At 34.1% G+C, this 1,097-nt stretch overlaps 1 protein-coding gene across 1 annotated transcript in view; it reads right to left on the bottom strand.

The window, feature by feature from the left end:
- Positions 1 to 1,097, bottom strand: part of LOC107666906 (disintegrin and metalloproteinase domain-containing protein 12-like) — a gene marked incomplete at its 5' end in the record, with an annotated part of 25,462 nt that overhangs the window by 1,063 nt on the left and 23,302 nt on the right. Inside the window, one exon of the mRNA XM_016458421.1 lies at positions 260 to 458. Within this exon, the coding sequence (XP_016313907.1) occupies positions 260 to 458 (199 nt within the window). The remainder of the gene's footprint in view (positions 1 to 259; positions 459 to 1,097) is intronic.

Raw genomic sequence — 1,097 nt, 5'->3', positions numbered from 1 at the left:
TATACACACACATATATACACACACATACATATAGACAAACCTAAAGCTAATCATTAAAATAATAATAATAGACTTAAGTGACTAGTTAACAAAAAAGCAATAGTTAAACAATCCACACATACGCTCTAGTTTCACTCGAAATACCCTAGAAACAGCATAGCAATGCAATTGAACCCATTCTGCCGTCTTGATGTTGGTGATCTGAACAAGCTTGAGTTACATTAAATAAGCAATGGTCATCTCATTTACTCTCTTTACCATGTTTTCTCCACACTTGGTGCCGGTGAGCACGAGGCCCGGATCCGGCATGTCGTCTCCCAGGTACACATGAGTCCCACGGCAGAGGATACGCCCTCCTTCCTGGAGCGGGATGTTGGTTTCTATGGAGACAGCATTGGTGCCAATCACCGGCCGGTTGGCTCCGCCCTGACACTGTATTTTCCCACATTTAGCATCTCTGGAAAACAAGAGGAAGAAACAAAAAGATGACTCGAGATAAAAAAATAATAATAAAACAATTGATAAATTAATAATTAATAAAAAATATATTACATATATTTTCACATAATATAAATATTTATTATAGTGCTTTTTGCATTTAAGTTAACAAGGTAAAAATAATAATTATATATTACAAATAAACAAACAAAATTATTTGTTAATATACGTGTTTGTGTTTTACATTTTTGTATTTTTTTTACATTAAGCCTTGATTTTTTTTTATTGATTTGAGATAGTATAAAAATAAATATATTTTACAGATAAACAAATATATATTATATTAAATATATATTATATATCTATATATAACATTTTATTTATTTATATTTTTTCCATTAAGCCTTATTTTTTCCCTGCTGTCCAAACAGCACTGAGACCCATTTTTGGGGTTGTGAACTTATCTAAAATTCTGAGTAACGTTTCCAGTCACTAACAGATCCCGTGTTATGAATCAGAGTTCCCTTTCAGTCGGTCACTCTCGACGTCACGTCGGATGACCGACGAAATTGGGATCTCGCTTAGAGAGACCAATCCACTTCGGGTGTAAACTAAACGAGCCAATGCACATTGGCATGCGATTATTGCATCCAGCTGC

Source organism: Sinocyclocheilus anshuiensis, unplaced genomic scaffold, assembly GCF_001515605.1.
Source record: "Sinocyclocheilus anshuiensis isolate Anshui unplaced genomic scaffold, SAMN03320099.WGS_v1.1 scaffold1500, whole genome shotgun sequence".
NCBI classification, from domain to species: Eukaryota; Metazoa; Chordata; class Actinopteri; order Cypriniformes; family Cyprinidae; genus Sinocyclocheilus; species Sinocyclocheilus anshuiensis.
Note: the sequence above shows the minus strand (reverse complement) of the source record. Positions and strands in the feature narration are given on the sequence as shown.